Below are 17,143 nucleotides of genomic sequence, written 5' to 3'. Positions count from 1 at the left end.
GGTGAGATTATCATTTTTAAAATTTAAAAAAGGACAATTTATTCATTTAACAGGGAGAGAGTGATACCCTCATGTTTTACTCCCTATACCAGACCTTGTTAACTGTGAAGAAGTCTATCGCTGAAGGCCTCCATGAAGACAGGAAATAGGCCCAACCCCAATGCGGGACAGTAACTTTCAATAATACGGGGTAGTTACCTGGACCGGTTTTAGTCTAATCATTTATGCTTGCATTCAGAAGAAACATGTTTCCCTAGAAGATCTTCTCTGTTCTTTACACTTTAACACGGAAAAAAAGAGGCTCTATATTATTATGAGACAGAGAGTACGAAATTATTCTTTCTTTCTAAGGCACAAGATAACTTGGCCAATGATGTCCCTCTTATCCGTTTTTCTGTTCTCTCCACTACCCCTCCCTGTCCTTTCATCTGTGCCGTCAGCAGTGTGTTCTCATTGTTACTTCAATATGGCGAACAGGAGGGCTCTCAAAGGGAACTGGAGGCAGGGTTGATTGACAGGCAGAGTGCAGGGGAAAATCCTCACATCTCTTCTCCTCACATCAAAGGAAAATGCATAAGTGAGAGCTGCCTGAAGTTTTCTGGGGGAACATATCACCGAAATATTTTTATTTATTTATTTATTTATTTATTTATTTATTTATTTATTTATTTATATGTTTTTTGTTCTTGTGATAATAAATACATTTCTTTTTACCTCTTAAGATGACTTAGAAATGTCAAATACTGCCAACAGGATCATATTGATCAAGTCTAATAATGAAAAAAATATATATTTTTTCTTTGCACTTAAAAAATATTATTTTGAAGTCAGTGTAGAGAAACAGTGCCTCATATATATTATTTTTTTCCCCACATCTAAGGCTTCTGAATTAGCTCTCATCCATGTACAGTTGTCTTATCTTGATTCTGGCATTTTGAAAGGTTTAACTTGCATTATCCTCAGAAAGTGTTACCCGCACTGGCTTACAAAAGAATCAAATACTAGAGTAGAATTTAGACCCATTTAAATAAATGCCACTGACTGGAAACCTCTGGCATCTTACTGCAACTTTTTATCCTTCCACACACAATGGCTACTTCCATCATCCAATTTTACTTAAAGAAGTGTAAGTTTCCCACCATTACAATGATCACAAGTGCATGAAACATAGATCTAAAAATAACTCTTAAAAAAGTGAAAACTGTCAGGATAACTTGACTCTACAGTTTCCACTTTTGCAGTTAGGACATGACAGCTGTGGTACCCGAGTCCCCAGAGTGCACACTGTTGCCTTCGTTGCTTATCACCTGTTTGAATATTTACTCTAATCCCCCCCCCCCCCCCGCCCCAGTCCAAATTACATGCTCTACGCTTACTTCTTCATCTAACATGGGATAATATATACATATCTCATAAGGCTATTAGGATTAAGCAAAACAATACATTTAGAGGACTTCACAGCACATACAGGGGCTCATACATCTGCCTTTATAATGTGGAGGTGCCAAGGCACTGGATTATCTGGTATGTATGGAAGAGAGTCTGTTTAAAAGGAAAGAAAGAACCTCACAAGCCAAGATCATACTAACTTTAGAAATGAGTATTTTTTGTTTTCAGATGGGAATAGTACCAGTATATTCAGTTGGAGTTAGAGATATCCTCACATTTCTATAAAGTGACTTCTAACTCTGCTGTTTGTTATATAATTGGAGAGCCAAGTCTCTTGTGATCTATCCTAGATGTTGTTAGTTGCAAGATTAGGTGCCTGGTGAACTCCACCTCCTGGTCATGGTCCATTGTGGAAGGAGATAAGCTACACATTTGAAGTCCAGTGGTCGCTCTTCTCAGGGGAGTGGCCTGGCTCTGGAGTTCTGGGGAAGGTCATGCCAGGGCAGTGTCAGGTCTGCTCCATGTCCTTGATGCTGGTTAGGACAAAAAAGCACCTGCTTGTGGTGGCAACCCTTGAAGAGAAGGAAGTAAAATATAAGAAAGGAGAATTTTTTCAAACTTTAGAATTAGTTTCAAGAGATCTGGATCTCTTTTTACAAAATGAATGTTGAATTGAGTGTGTGACTGAAGAGAAAAAAAAGAACAAATAAATCCTTTTCCCTGATGGTTAAGTGTTTGGTGTTTCTATTGTTCCTCAGACATTAATCATTCATGAAAAGGTCTTAGTAGTTAAGACGTTAAAGCCCAAAGCAGTGATAGCTCTGTTCCCTTATCATGTCTGGGGAGCTGTTCTTATGCAACTCCGAAGCTTGCAATAATGTGGAACTAAAAGCTAAGTATGATAATGCTGATTTTTAAGTGTTATTATGATTGACAGATATATTTGTAAATTAAATATTCATTTTAAGTTAATCATGAATAATTAAGTTTCTCCAAATCCTCCTTTGGGATTTTAAGGCACACACAGGGAAAGTAAAGTAGTTCAGTTAAGTAATTTGGTATGATTGAATTTCTACTTTCTGAATGACTTTATATGCATTAAGTCCTCCTATTTGGTTTAAACAATGATTAGAACAGTGATTCTCAAACCACTTGATCAAAGAGATTTCTGGGCTCCATCCCAGCCTGTCTGATTTGGAAGTAGGTGTGGGTGGGGCCCAGAATTTGTAGTTCTAACAGGTCCCCAGGTGTTGCTGATACTGCTGGCATGGGGACCACATTTAAAAACCACTGTTTTATTTGTAGATCAGAGACTTAATGAGGTTAATGTTTATCTATAAATCTTCAATGGATTGCCTATGAAACACAGCTACTAACTAAAATGTAAGTTCACCAATTAAGCAGCTGCAACAAAATTAGATTAAATATCAGAATAAAATTTTACAAATTCAGAGTATATATCTATGAATTATTTCAATGTCTTGAGTGTTAGACTCATATTTTCTTTTTACAAGTTATTTTCTTATTAGTAACTAGAGGCCTGATGCACGAAATTCATGCAATAGTAGGCCTTCCTTCCCCTGGCTGCTGGCACTGGCTTCCCTCTGGCCATTGCAGACTCTCGGGACCCAGGCTTCTCTTGCAGTCCCAGCTTTGTATGGAAGGTCGTACAGAAGGATGTATGGTCTAATTAGCATATTATGCTTTTATTATTATAGATGGATTTTTAAAAAACATTTTTAAAATATATTTTATTGATTTTTTTACAGAGAAGAAGAGAGAGAGAGATAGTTAGAAACATGGATGAGAGAGAGACATCGATCAGCTGCCTCTTTCACACCCCCTACTGGGGATGTGCCCCCAACCAAGGTACATGCCCTTGACCAGAATCGAACCCGGGACCTTTCAGTCCGCAAGCCGATGCTCTATCCACTGAGCCAAACCGGTTTCAGCTATAGATGGATTCTTAAAACTACTTAGAGGACTTTCATATTAAATGAAACAACAACAACAACAACAAAAGGAGGTGGGGTCAGTCATACTTCATAAGATTTTGACAGTTTTTAACAAAGTAGCCCATTCATTGACCAGATGAGTTTAGTGTTGTCCAATTCTATAAATAATTTAAAAAGAATGAATTGACTTTCCAAAATAATAAAATAATGCTGTATCTTTTTTTTTTTCAATAGAAGGTCAATGTTACCACTCTAATCATCTCCTTCAGCAAATACAAACTATTGATCTTGAGTCATTATATTGACTGTAAAAGAAAGTTCTATTTTACAAATCTGATAAAATACAAAACTTAATATGCTTATTTTTATATGTGCAAATAATTGGTTTGCACACAAAGTTGGTGCTTAATAATTGATGAATAAATGAAACCAGATTATCATAAGTTAGAGCCACCAATATTTTTAATACATCTACAAATGTACATAAAAATCTGGAAATGAAAATAGCTTTTTGCCTTGCCTCTCATCCAGGAATATTCTTCCCTTATTTATGCCAACAAATAAGAGTAAAAAGTACACTAGTTTGTGAAAGAACCACATAAAATGTCACCGATATTTAGTTATAGAGCCAAGGATAAAATAATCACATTTATTTCCTCTCCTCACTGGACTGAGCACCGGAGCTTGACAGTCCATCCACCGCACCTTTAGAGTGAACTTTGCACTTTTTTATTTTATTTATTTTTATTTTTTTATTTTATTGATTTTTTACAGAGAGGAAGGGAGAGAGATAGAGAGCCGGAAACGTCGATGAGAGAGAAACATCGACCAGCTGCCTCCTGCACACCCCCCACCAGGGATGTGCCCGCAACCAATGAACATGCCCTTGACCGGAATCGAACCTGGGACCTTTCAGTCTGCAGACCAACGCTCTGCCACTGAGCCAAACCGGTTTCGGCTGAGCTTTGCACTTTTGAAACATCAATATTTGAGGATGTTTTTACTCTGGTAAAATGCTATACATTCAGTAAAGAAGTATCTTCATTGTCCTCAACTTGGGGTGCAGAACATACACATGTGGGAGAGACCAAAATCCTGTGTACAGTAAGGAGCCCAGGCCAGTGAGATCTGCAACCTGAGCAGAGCTTCCCAGGAGAGCCCAATTCAGATGAGCTGACCCCCACCTGATGCCCACACCTCTGAGAAATAATTACTTCCTGCTTTATGTCACTGAGATTGTGTGACTGTTTCTAATCGCTGACTGATACATACATTGAGTCTCGTATTATAAAAAAGGCTTTCTTTTCCATAAAATTAGAAATAAACTCCAAAAATAACTTGCAGTTAGTTATATTATTTTATATATACTTAAAAAAATATCAGTGACATTTGGGAAAGGAATTAACTTATGAAGCAAATTTTGGTTTATGGTGTCCTAAATTGTGGAATAGGAAATATATACTATATGCTCACTAAACTAGTTGGGTATGATTTTAAGAATTGAAATAAAGTCAATAAAACGGTGTAACTGAAAAATTTAACCAATACTTTTAATAAGTATAATATACTTTTAGTAAGAATAAAGTATATTTTTGGTTAGACGGCATAATTTGTGAAAATTTCCTTAATGTCTTATTACACGACTTAAACTACATTTTAACAATAACAGGAATATTACATACAATCAACAGGATCAAAACTAACATTTTTTGGAAAAAAAACAAATAGAATATTTAAGCCACTAATGAGTACTTTCAAAAGGATTTGACAGATCTGTTGATTATAGGAAATTAAAGGCAGTTACCCTTACAAATGTTCAACTTCCCTCCTGCAGGAGTCCCTTCTAAGAGAGACAAAGATATAAGTGAAACTGTGTAAGAAAAATGTTTTAAAAATCTAATTTATAACCACTTATTTGAAATACTGGGTTGATAAAGCAATAAAACTTTTAAGATCTCTTCCATTGCTTTTTAATATCTATTACATGGAAATATTTTAAAAGTAAATACCTTTTATGACATGCGCAATTAATGACCCATTTTAGAGACTAAGAGACCAATATTGAATAACATTATAAAGTTACATGGGAATAGCTACTATTGACTGATTATAGGAAAGAAATATGATTCATAATAAATTATCACATATTAAGACTCTTAAATTTAGTTAATCATTATATTTAAAGATCATTTAAAATGCTCATTTAAAAATATTCTTGAAAATCTTTTTTAAGTACAAGACCTTCATATATACAGCTTTTGTATGTTTCTGATATTTGATAAATTACTAAGGAAGTGAGTTATTTTCAACAGTTTTTATTTCTATGGAGTTCAAGAGAATGCCCAGTCTCCATAAATAAAAAGTAAATAAAGGAAATGTATCAGAGAGTTGCAAAACAGCTTCATCATGCTTCTGAAGAAACTTCTTGATTTCTTGATCATCTTGCCCCAAACTCAAAGTATTGCCTTCTTCCTTTTCCTTTTGAAGAAGCTGCTCCAGAACCCAAAAGAGGGAGAAAATATTTTCATAGCCTGAGACATCATAACTGGCTTGCACCTACAAATAAACAACAAACTCCTTTTAAAAAATATTGGTTGTAGCTCAAATCAGAGAAAAGCATATAAAGAGATTAAATTTTCAGATGAAAAATAAATACAGTTGACCCTTAAATAACATAGGAGTCAGAGGCACTGACCCACCTTCCACCCATACAGTTGAAAATCCCCATGTAACTTGTGAAAACCCCCAAGTTTAGGTTGTCCTTTAGGATCCAAGGGATTGGTTCCAGGACACTGAGTGGGTACAAAATTCACATATACTCAAGTCCTATCTATACTAATAAAAGAGAAAAATGCTAATTGACTGTACTGTATCCACACCCACAGCCAATCAGAGTGGGCATGCAAATTAACCTAACAAAATGGAAGTTAATTTGCATATGCTGAGAGAGAGAGGAGTGAAGACTGAAGACAACATAGAAGGAAGAGGGAGAAAAAGGTGGAAAGCAAGGCAGCTGCTAGAGGGAAAGTGTGGGCGGGGCAAGGTTGGGCAGGCAGGGTGGGTGGCGGCGGGCAGCACACAAGACCACTTGCAGGAATCTTCTTGCATTGGGCCCCTACTATATACTAAGAGTGTAGATTAATGCATAGAGTTGACTCTGCACATAGGCGGACTTCCAACCATAGACAACACACGGTGCAGGTATTTAATGAAAAAAATTGGCATTTAAGTGAATTCACAGAGTTCACACCCTTGTTGTTCAAGGGTCAACTGTATTTGACTTAATACCTCTGTCTGCATGTTCCTTTTTGAGAACAAAGGAGAACACTTGACAATCATGTATTACTTTTTTCTCTTGCTGGTTTACAAAGCTGTAAATCCTTTCTCTGAACTATTGCTACAATTTATTACTCAGATGATTCTGAGAATACTTGGCAAAGAGGTTTACACATAGCAAGTTCTGTGTGTTTATTTTAACATTTCATCAAAGATTTCCAATAAATAATATTCTTGCCAAGGATAATATAAGGATTTTTAGGGGAAGGATTTTAGGAACATGTTTCACTGTACAACTCAGTTTTAGAGCAGTCAGAGCTATGATCTGTAAGTGACCAGACATGACTGCATCCTGAATCTAGAGAAATCAGGGAGTAATAGGATTAGATTGTGTGGAATCAGATATGTGGTCATTAGGGGAAATGTAGCTGTGTCTTGTAGAAGTTATTATTTGGCGTAGGTGGCTAAAAATGAAATGGGCAATGGAAAGTCTAACACAATGGAATACAGGAACTAGTGAAAAAATATAAAATAGCTTTATCATTTACTTATTAAGAGATGTAATAGAAATATTCATCACTTATTAAGAGATGTGTTAGAAATATTCATCAAATATACTTGCTATAATTACACGTAAATGAAGAAACAGTCTTTTAGAGTCCATTGGAATATATTCTTCTAATAAACAGAGTCAAATATATATAAACTAATCAAATTTAAATTTAATAAAAACAATAAAAAATCCAACCAAGAAACTGTAGACCAGTCTCATTTATGACTGTATACATTTCCAAGTTTTATGAATATACACACATAATTCCAAACAATGACATTTAATTCAGTAATATAATCAAGCAGGGTTTCTTTTTAGGTGCTTCAATAATAGGAAGTCTTATCAATATAATCCATCATAATAAATTTAAGGGGAAAAACTATATGATCATGTCAATGGGTACAGAAAAAAATTTTTGTTTTCAATTACAATTTACATTAAATATTGTATTATTTTCAGGTGTATAGCATAGTGGTTAGATAATCATATACTTTGCAAAGTGTTTCCCTGATATTTCCAATACCCACCTGGCACCATACATAATTATTACATTATTATTGACTGTACTTTATGTTGTACTTTACATCCCTATGACTATTTAGTAACTACCAATCTGTACTTCTCAATCCCTAATACATAACATTGTATTAGTTTCAGATATCTATAAAAAGCCTAAGTGACCTTTACGACTGAAGGATTGGAATGACCAGTTGCTATGACATGCACTGACCACCAGGGGCAGACACTCAATGAGAAGCTGCCCTGGCCTTCTGCTGCTTTGGCACTGCTACATCCCCCCACAGGGTCCCAGATTTCAAGAGGGCGCAGGCCAGGCTGTGGGACCTTACCTGTGCACATATCTGTGCACCAAGCCTCTAGTACAATATAATGATTTTATATGTGTATATATATATATATTGCAAAATGATCTCATAACATATCCAGTTAACATCCATCACCGTATATAGTTACAAAATATATTTTTCTTGTAATGAGAACTTTTTCACTTAGTTCCCCAAACCACTCCCCTTATGGCAACCAACAGTTTGTTCTCTGTATCTATGTATGAGTTTGTTTCTGTTTTGTTTGTTCATTTATATTGTTCTTTAGATCCCACATAAGTGAAACCATATGGTAATTGTCTTTGTCTGACTGATTTATTTCACATAATATTCTCTAGGTCCATCCATGTTGTTGCAAATGCTAAAATGTCATTATTTTCTTATGACTGAGTAATATTCTATTTCATAGATATATCATCACATTTTTGTCCAGTTGATGGGTCCTGGGGTTGCTTCTATAGCTTGATAATTGTAAATGTTGCTGCAATAAACACAAGGGTAAATATATTCTTTTGACTTAGTGTTTTGGGTTTCTTTAGATCTATTCCCAGAAGGGGAATTGCTGGGTCATAAGATAGTTCCATTTTTAATTTCTTGAGACAACTCTTTACCCCCAACAGTGCACAAGAGTTCCCTTTTCTCCACCTCCTAGCCAACACCTGTTGTATTTTGATTTATTGATGACAGCCATTCTGACAGGTGTGAGGTGATATCTCATTGTGGGGTTGATTGGCACTTTTCTGATGATTAGTAATGTTGAGCATCTTTTCATGTACAGGATGGCGGTAGGTATGTCTTCTTGGTAAAATGTCTATTCAGATCCTGTCCATTTAAAAGTCAATTATATTCTTACTGTTGTTTTATACAACTTCTTTATATATTTTGGACATTAACACCTTAACAGGTTCATGATTTGCAAGTGATATAGTCCCATTTGTTCATTTTATATTTTGATGTATAATAAATCCAAAAGAATAATTGTCAAGACAAATGTCAAGGAGCTTACTACCTATTTTTTTTTTTAAAAGAGTTTTATGGTTTTGGGTCTGATTTTTGTATATGGTATAAGATAGTGGTCCAATTACATTCTTTTGCATGTTACTGTCCAGCTTTCCCAACACCATTGATTGTCCTTTCCCCAATGCATATTATTGGTTCCTTTGTCATCCTATGTAATAAAATCCTATATGCAAATTGACCAAATGGTGGAATGACTGGTCGCTATGACATACATTGACCACCAGGGAGCAGATGCTCAATGCAGGAGCTGTCCCCTGGTGGTCGGTGCACTCCCACGGGGGGGAGTGCTGCTCAGCCAGAAGCTGGGCTCATGGCTGGCAAGCACAGTAGCAATGGCAGCAGCCTCTTCTGCCTCTGAGGCAGTGCTGAGGAGCAGGCCTAAGCCAGCAGGCGGACATCCCCTGAGAAGTCCTGGACTACGAGAGGGCACAGGGAGGACTGAGGGACACACCCTCCCAACCCTAGTATGTAAATGTCGTGCAGCAGGCCTCTAGTAAATATATAAGTGAGTTTATGTCTGGACTCTCTATTTGGTTGCATTGATCTACTGTTTTTTGACAATGACATTATTTTGATTACTATAGCTTTGTAATATAGTTTATAATATAGCTTTGTTGCTTCTCAAGATTGCTTTGCTATTCAGAGTCTTTTATGATTACATGCAAATTTTAAGCTTATTCTATTTTATACCTCCTTTTAAAATGCTTATAATATTAATTACTTCTCATATTCCCACAAATTGGACTCTACATTATTATATGAACACATCTAATATCTATATGCTGATTCCCTCGATATAGAATGGACTCTATCATCAATAACTAATTACTAGGACTTTGGTCAGCATTTAGTGATCACTAAAGATGCCAGGTATCTAACTGAGCCTTTCAGGACCCCACCATTTTTACAGATTTGAATTTTTTAACCTACATTCTGGTTGGTTATAAGTTTGTTTTATCAACTGTAAAGACGCTAAACATGTTGAGAAAAGTTAATATGTTCCTGTCTCTACAGTTTTTATAATTTATAGAACAATGTCTTTCTTGTCCATAATAAATCTCAATATACATTTGTTGTTTCAAATTGAACAGGAATTGTAGTGATTTAAATGGTACCTATATAGACACATGCAGCAGTGCTCCCTTACCTACAGATTTGTTTTCAACAATTTAATTACCCATGGTAAATTGCCTTCCAAATTATTAAATGAAAAATCCAAAAATGAACAATTTGAAAGTTTTAAATTGCATACCTCAGTAGTGTGATGAAATCCCATGCTGTCTTGCTCCATCCCTCCTAGCACATGAATCACCCCTTTGTCCAGCATTTCCATGCTGTGTAGGCTACCAGCCCATTAGTGGCCCCTCAGTTATCAGATTGACTAGTACAGTATTGCAGAGCTTCTGTTCATGTAACCCTTATTTTACTTAATGGTCCCAAAGTACAAGAGCAATGATGCTGGCAATTTGGGTATGCCAAGGAGAAGCTATAAAGTAATTCTTTGAAGTGAAAAGGTGAAAGTTCTCAATTTAATAAGGAAAGAAAAAAAATCAAATGCTGAAGTTTCTAAGATGTATAGTAAGAACAAATACTCTATCCATAAAATTGCCCAATTTATAAATGAAACTTTATTATAGACGTGTATGTATAAGAAAAGCAAAATATATAGAGAGTTCAATGCTCTCTGCAGTTTCAGACATCCACTGGGGGTCTTGAAATGTTATCTCTCACAGATAAGGGGGGGTTACTGTATTGATTATTATCAGTGGTATTTTTCAATATAAAATTATTTTTCAACACTTTATTCCAAACTAAAAGATTTTTGCAGTATGTGTTTAACCCGATCATGTGAGCAATGCTTAAATATTTTTAAAATCTGCTTAGTAATGATCATTAATAGTCTAAATTCCTATATGAGATAATAGGTAATTCTTCTTGGAACTATTATTATTATAAACTTATATACTTATTTAGACATTAACAGAAATTAGGCGGTGCTTAAATGCAAATTCTATAGCAAAAAGGCACATGTATTTCATTTACTTTGAAGCTTAAACTACAGCAGATACAGTATTTTAGAATGACAATAATAAGTAGAGTGGTGCAAATGATTTTAGAGCTCACCTCTATTGATATTAGCTATATTTATCCTTTTTGGCCATACATTGGGATTTTGTGAACCAAATGGTTATTCTTCTTTCAAGTTATTTAGATTACTTTTTAATTAACCATGCTTTACATGTAGAACACATTTTTATAAACAGTTAAAAATTGCCAAGTGTGCTTATCAGAGAGTGAAGAGAAGTCTCCCTCCTTCGGGGCAATTCCAGGGCAAGTGTGGAAAGCAGGCTGACTGGGTCTGGGCACCTTTCCATTTGCTTTGAGACCCGCACTCTGGGCATGTTTAGTTTCCAGGTGGCCTGGGGTCCTCACTATAGTATCTCACTTCTCCATGTGGCTTTGGACTCTGCTTTTTACATTTACCACAACTTATCTGTCTTGGGTCCCACCTCTATGCTAAAGGCCTGTTCTCTAAATAAGTAACTGGATAGACTCTTGCGCTCGAAGGTATTAACAACTCATAGATTATTAATTTGAGACAGTATTTACCTTACATGCCTTATATGCCCTCCCTCTCAGCATGACTAAAATGTGTGTCTGTTGGGGAGGTCTCTCCTGTAGTCATCAAATGCCATCACACTGGTAGCTGCCTGCTCTGCTCAGACACTTTCACAATTAATGTACTGCCTAAATCAAAACTAAAATAAATGATATTAAGATGATGATGGCTTTTACTCTTCTATATTCAGGTGTAATTTATACATTCTCAGCATCACATTAGACTGAACTGCACTAGAAAATGCTAGGAAATACCCAACACAGGAGGAACATACCCACCTGGAAATGCCCAGGTTTTTTGTAGGGAAGATGGAATGAGCCTCAGTCACAAGCATCATGGCTGGGTCTGTCTGATACATTGCTACAAGTTTGTCTTTTTATCTAAGTCTTTCAGTCTTTGTTAAGGCCAATTCTGGTCAAAGAGTTGCAAACAGAAGTGACAGGGTGGGATTTCTGGGAAAGATCTTTGTCTTTAATAGTGGACAGACTCTGGTGGAATGTATCTTGTGCCTTCCCTCTTCCTGGACAAATACAGATGAAATACTTGCAAGTAGAAGGGCCATCCTGTGAGTGTGAGGATGAGGACCACGCAGGGATGGGCTGGAAGGGCCAGGTTCTGGAGGGCACTCTGCAGCTCAGTATTCCCACACAGGGAGCTGTTCCTGCCTGTACCATGTTGGGATCCCTTTCTCCACTTTGACCTTTTATATTTGGGAACTTGCGACTTCATCTAGGCAGGAAGGTAACTCTTCATGTTCCCTGGCTTTGATAAGGTGCAGCCTTCTGCTGTCTCTGACTCAGAAATGAAAGAGAGGCCTAAAGGAACAAAAACAGTCCCATTCCTTGGCAGCAGATAAAGAAGGCACTGTACACTGGAGGTGTGGCTCGAAGTTTGCATGTTTGTATTTAATGCTGAAAAATCTGGCCATGTTCACTAAATTCAACAGTTTAATTGATATGTGCTGGCTGAGGGCATGCAGAGGTAAAGTCTGACACTTTGAGAAATAAGTATGCTGCTACAGAAGTGGTGAAAACACAACATGACATTTTTTTCATATTTCTTCAAACTCAAGAGGTAGAGAAAATCTGATCATTACAGGGCAGAACATCAAGACAAAAGAGTATAGGCATGTAACCTAAATGTTAAATTCAATAATCACTAACTATAATACACCAATCGCTCAGCATCCTGCATGTCAAGATTTTATGAGACTGTACCAACTGAAATCAATAGTGTTGAAAAGAATAAATTCAACACAATACTTTAAAGGAAAAGGTCCATTGTCACGTAATAACTAAATGAGAAACATACCCCTGAATTTTAAGAACTTGGCCTTTTTTCTCTAATAGAAGGCAAAGAAGCAGTAGATTTCAGTCAAGGAGCTGAGGAGGAGGAAGTTCACTCTCTGTCAGCAGTTACTATGCACTTTGAGGCTTCTGATGCCCATGAGAAAGCACTTACAAAGCTGACAGTTAACCAGGGGCTTGGCTAGGGCCCCAACAGTACTGCAACAGTGCATCAGAGCAGAGGAGAACCACATGCATATCATATATAATATATATATATATATATATATATATATATATATATATATATATATATGTATGTGTAAGAACACATAGAATCAATAAAGCAAAGGAAGCACATATATCTAATATATGCTATATAATATAGTACATATATTTAAAATATACTGCCTATAATCATATATGTATATTACATAATTATATATAATATCTATGTTATATACAATAATTATATATTCCTATTATATATTGTATATCCATTGTATAATATACATGCATGTGTGTATATGCATGTGTATAAATATGAAATGAACTTATTGCAAAAGAAACACACATTCACTTAAGACTACTATGTTTCCTACAAAGATTGTGTCATATCCTTTTCCTCTGCCCAACACCTGGGTGCCAACCCTTACTGAGGAAGTACAAAGCTAAAGGCTGATCGGAGCAGAAAGTAGATAATTGGGGAAGATTTCATAGATATGAATTGTGAGCCAGGGCTCAAAGGGAGTGAGGGCTATAGAGTGGTGTGTCATCTTTTGATCAAAGTGCTGGGCAAAGAAGAATAAAAAGGATTCAATGGCTATTAACCCATTGTGCTTTATACAGATAATGATACAGATATCTACCTTAAATGCTGGATATTGGAGACTAGTTCCAAGGGGTTTATGTCAAATTTGTGAGGTAACTTAGATAAAAAGTTCTAAACTGTTAACATTACTAGCATTTGGGATCTTAATAGCTTACCTTGTAAACTCTCCTATGGGGAGTAGTTCAAGTATGCAAGATTTGTGCATAAAAAATAGTATGTGAGGAATAAAGATAACAAAGTATTTGAAAAGTAGGTCATTATGACCCTTGTTCAAAAATACTGATTTTTCTCATTCACCGATTTTACTTACTTTTCTCAAATCTGTTCCTTGAGACAGAATTTATATAGTAAGTAATAGTAAAATGAGCAGACTGAAAAATAAAAATAAAAATAAAAAAGGCCTGCAGGGTAAGAGGACTTTGGACAGGGATCACAGACAGAGAGAGGGTGGTTAGTATTTGACAAAAGTACAGACTGAGTCTCCCAACAAAAACAGATGTGGCAGTGCTGCCTGTTGGTTGAGATCTTTGACAAAACAGAATTGTATTGAGCCAGATTTTTTTGTAAAGGAAGACCATCATGGATTTAATAATCCCCATTGGCCATTTACTAGTTGTGTAACCTGGGCAAATTATTTAAACCTCACTAAGCCTTACCTTTTTCCTCATCTAACGCTTAGAAATAATAACAATTACTCCTCCAATGGGTTGTGCTGAGAGGATTACATTAAATCATACATTTAAAGCATAGCACAGGAGCACAGATTTTTTGAATAAGTAATTATCTACGATATTATCATCATAATCACCATCATGAAGTTTTTTTCCCCAAAGTGAAAGAGCCCCCAGGGGAAGGTACTCTGCATGATTCAAGTAGTGTGCTGTGTCAGTTATTGAACACATCTCAAGTTTACTGCCAATTGTTCTAGAGCTTTGTCAAGAACCTGAGGTAGCACCTTCGTCTACTTTCATCTATTAAGATTACAGCAGTAATCTAGCAGAGAACTCCTTTTTGCATAGGAGAGAGATGCTGAGGAACCTAAATGTAAGATGATTATTTTAAAGCCTTTCTGATACTAGAAAGCCCTATGGGATATGAATATCTGCAAAAGAGTCCATTCATCCCAGACCTTACTCCAAACCCCTATCAACATCATATTTAAAGAGCTCGATTGATTGTCTCTCTTTAATGTTATATTCTCTAATTATCGGACTAGTGTTAAATGGGTCAACTTATTCAAGTTCTATTCTGGAGGCCAGCTCTATTCTGAGTCCTAAATATGTCCTTTTGGTGACTCAGTAATATCACAGATTAAACCCTAAGACTTTAATGTTTTATATTTGCATGTTTCTCTGGGTAAATATACTGTGGTTTGACGCCTACCTACCACTTTCTGGGTCGTCAGTATTAGCAGACTGGTGGTTATGATGATAACATAGATTCCACATTGATTTTAATACATGGACACAGCATGTTCCTGTTCTAATAGGTCTCTGGAGTCGATTTTAAATAGCTGTATGCTGCATCCCCACTGCTTTCTTGGGATCTGTAGCCTCATTTATGGGGTCATCAATCCCACTCAGTAACTTTTTCACTATTTTATAGTACAATATTAAACTTGCTCTAAAGCTAGAAATCCTAAGTAAATTTGAGAAGCAAATATATCATTTATGAGTTTGGACTTTTATCACAGTAATTCTTGACAAAACAATACAAACCAGATGATTTGGTTATTAATATAAGTCTATTAAGTAAAGAACAGGGCTCAGAGACTGGAATAAAAGCAGCTGAGTTCTTTAAGGACTAATTCTGCTGGGAGTACTCAGCACTTTAAAATTTTATGGTTCTGCTTTAAAGGGGCAGCAGGGAGGGTTGTCACCAAACTCTGCAATAGTTCACTCTGCAGAATCCCTCTGCCTTCTCTCAGGCCACAGAAATAGACTAGATGACTGGTGTGCACAGTCAAGGGCCAAATCTCTTCTACTAATAAGTGTTAACAAAACCTTTAAGAGTGTAATTGTTTCCATGAGTTCTACAGTAACTGAAATGTTTGAAACTTTCTGAAAGATGGAATGGATAACAAGAAGAAGCAGGAAAGTAGTATTCTTGGGAGAGAATGAAGTTTCACTAGGTTCAATGATTCCTACCATGTAATTAAGACAGAGCTTGAGAAAAAGAAGCCAAAGCTGATGACATACCGGCTATACACTGGAAACAGATATAGATAGCCATTACTGATGAAAAACAAATGTCCAAATAGCCAGCCACTGCAGGTGAAATAAACAACAAACATTCTTCTTTAGGACTCTAAATAAAAGATTATTCAAGATAGCATCTAAACCTGACCAGCCAGGCAGAAGGAAGGAGCTAGGTTTTTAGAGGAGCAACAGTGACTGCCCAACCAGGCAAAAGCAGAGCAGTAAAGCAATGTCCTGGAGGCTGCTTAGTTAAGCTTTGATAAATGTGCCTAAGTAAACAAGAAAATATATAATATATGTATATTTTAAGAGCACTGGATCTAAAGCCCAAGATTAGTGACAAGGTGATGTGCTGAAAAATGACCAGATCCTTTCCATTAATTTTCCTTAGAAATTGAAAGCTGAATTTGATTTGCCTTAGATAGTCTACTTATCTGAGGCAAACTGAACAGGGTTAGGTTCACAGAGATGAAAAGCCAACACATCTTTCTCTTTTTTCTTTCTATTTTCAATATGTATCATTACTACCTCCATGAGATCAGTGTATTAGAACTTGCTATCAAAGGCTGAGTGGAACTGCCTAACACAGAGAGAGGTTTAGAAACATAAAGGAGAAAAAACTATTCTATCAACATTTTATCTTGTTATTGAAATAGAGACTGGGCCTAGAGCAAAGTGAATAACATAATCTTTTTAAAAAGCCAATCGACCATCATTTCTCATTTTTTTAAAAAACAGGTTTTTTGAGATAGAATTGACACACAGGAAAATTTACCATTTTAAAGTAGTTTTCTGAATTTGATAAATTACTTTTTAAGTGTTTTTTTGAATTTGATAAATTACTATCACAGAAATAATTTTTGAATAAAGAAAAAGCAGTCATGCTACAATCATATGATATTGTTTAAAAACATTTTGAATGTTTATTACCTTCTATCTAGTTGATTTTTTATTAAAATATATATATATACAGCATTTAGTGTATTTTTTCACTGCTACATAAAATATTTCTCTAACACTTAACTATAATTTTATCTAAAAATATTTCAGAGAAATTTTTAAAAACAAAAGATCCATATGCAATGTGGAAGGCTTAGGAGAAGGTACTAGACATCAAACTATGAGTTTTTCTTGTTTTGTTATCAGAGAAAAACGTGTCTTGTCTTTCCCTA

The 17,143-nt window shown here is 35.8% G+C and overlaps 1 protein-coding gene across 1 annotated transcript in view; it reads right to left on the bottom strand.

The window, feature by feature from the left end:
* Window positions 1-5,630: 5,630 nt before the first annotated feature.
* Window positions 5,631-17,143, bottom strand: part of MEI4 (meiotic double-stranded break formation protein 4) — a gene marked incomplete at both ends in the record, with an annotated part of 146,344 nt that continues 134,831 nt past the window's right edge. Inside the window, one exon of the mRNA XM_084891318.1 lies at window positions 5,631-5,900. Coding sequence (XP_084747444.1) covers window positions 5,631-5,900 — 270 coding nt within the window. The remainder of the gene's footprint in view (window positions 5,901-17,143) is intronic.

The sequence above is a fragment of the Pipistrellus hanaki genome (genome assembly GCF_964339955.1).
Source record: "Pipistrellus hanaki genome assembly, chromosome: 7".
Lineage (NCBI taxonomy): Eukaryota > Metazoa > Chordata > Mammalia > Chiroptera > Vespertilionidae > Pipistrellus > Pipistrellus hanaki.
Note: the sequence above shows the minus strand (reverse complement) of the source record. Positions and strands in the feature narration are given on the sequence as shown.